The 1,510-nt window shown below is 33.2% G+C and overlaps 1 protein-coding gene across 1 annotated transcript in view; it reads left to right on the forward strand.

The window, feature by feature from the left end:
• The first annotated feature begins 419 nt into the window (after nucleotides 1-419).
• The window catches only part of LOC109591052 (uncharacterized), a 2,269-nt gene continuing 1,178 nt past the window's right edge, over nucleotides 420-1,510 (forward strand). The window contains exons 1-2 of the mRNA XM_020006861.1: nucleotides 420-581; nucleotides 637-1,503. Of these exons, the coding sequence (XP_019862420.1) occupies nucleotides 428-581; nucleotides 637-1,503 (1,021 nt within the window). The 5' untranslated portion in view covers nucleotides 420-427. The remainder of the gene's footprint in view (nucleotides 582-636; nucleotides 1,504-1,510) is intronic.

The following is a 1,510-nucleotide window of genomic DNA, read 5'->3' on the forward strand; positions in this document are numbered from 1 at the left end:
ACATTGCAGATAACAGAGATAATGTTGCAGTGCTAATATAAACTCAAATAAATTAAATAGAGCTGTAGATAACCATAAGCAGTGCTAGTGAAGAGTGTTATAGCTGATGATGTTAATGTAAGCTTAACTACAATTATTTTCCTAGGCACTTATTGTATTATTATTATTATGATTTTTCCTGATTATTATTTTCTGTACTTATTTTCACTTATTATGTAAGGTAAGATAATGTATGCAATGTTGATTTCTTTTTAGTGTTATGTAATGTTATGCAAGATGTTTCTGTGATATATTTAAGCAAGAGTATGTACTCTTGATTTAAGTGAGTGCTTCTTCAGTTTTAAGAAGTTTTTAACTTATTGATAAAATCGTTCGTTGATTCTTGTGAGACCTCTTTTTACCTTTCCTTCTCAGTCACTACAAAGAAATGGAAAACAAGACAATGTCAACAAGCTTTCAAAGTGAAGTTAAGGATTTCAATGAAGAAATGAAGCTAACACAAAACACAGCCTATGAACCAGTAGTAAAGACTGATACTAGTACTGAAGAAGCAGTATACTCAGATCTTCATGACTACTCAGGTATATACCATACAAGTAATTTATTATTAAAACTAATGTATGATATATTCATTAGATTATCAGCTACCAAAAGCTAATGTTAAGAATACCAAACCTCCTCAACAACCAGTGCAGTATACTGTAGGAAAGAAGTCATTTGCTGCAATAATAATTCTACTGGTGATCATAATATTCCTATTGGTAGCTATACTTGTACTTAACTTAATATCAAAAGATGCCGCAAGCAGCAACAATGCTGGCCTCACTAATAGTGGTAATACTGCTATTAACAGTAACCTGTCACTGATACAGGATACAATGAATAACATAATACAACAGATTATGGTACATGCTAATAATACCAACAGGTCTACAGATGAACTACTTCAATTACTGAACACTAGTCTTATTAAAGATATCAGTATACCAACTGCTGCTGCTGTTAATGATGTACTACTAATAGTCAATGAATTACTAGAGATACAGAATGGATCCTCTACTCAAACTGTTTCTTGTAAAGATATTAAAACAGCTCATCTTAACAGTTCTTCTGGTTACTATTATGTTAACAGTCGCAAAATATACTGCAATATGGGAGAGCTGTGTGGACAAGATGGAGGATGGACAAGAATAGCTTATCTTGATATGAATGACATGTCACAGAACTGTCCTTCTGGGCTTCAGCAATTGATGACTGGAGGGATTAGACTTTGTAGGAGAGAGAATAGTTATGGTGGTTGTAGGTCTAATGTATTCCAAACAAATGGTATCAGTTATAGTCAAATATGTGGTAAAGTGGTTGGATATCAAAAGGGAAGGCCTAATGGAGTTGTAAGCATTAACAAAGATATCAATGATGCTTATATTGATGGAGTTAGTATCACACGTGGGTCACCTCGTCAACATGTCTGGTCTTATATAGCTGGGCTATCAAGTAATATCAGCAATAT

The sequence above is a fragment of the Amphimedon queenslandica genome, unplaced genomic scaffold (genome assembly GCF_000090795.2).
Source record: "Amphimedon queenslandica unplaced genomic scaffold, v1.1 AMPQUscaffold_9063, whole genome shotgun sequence".
Classification (NCBI taxonomy): Eukaryota; Metazoa; Porifera; class Demospongiae; order Haplosclerida; family Niphatidae; genus Amphimedon; species Amphimedon queenslandica.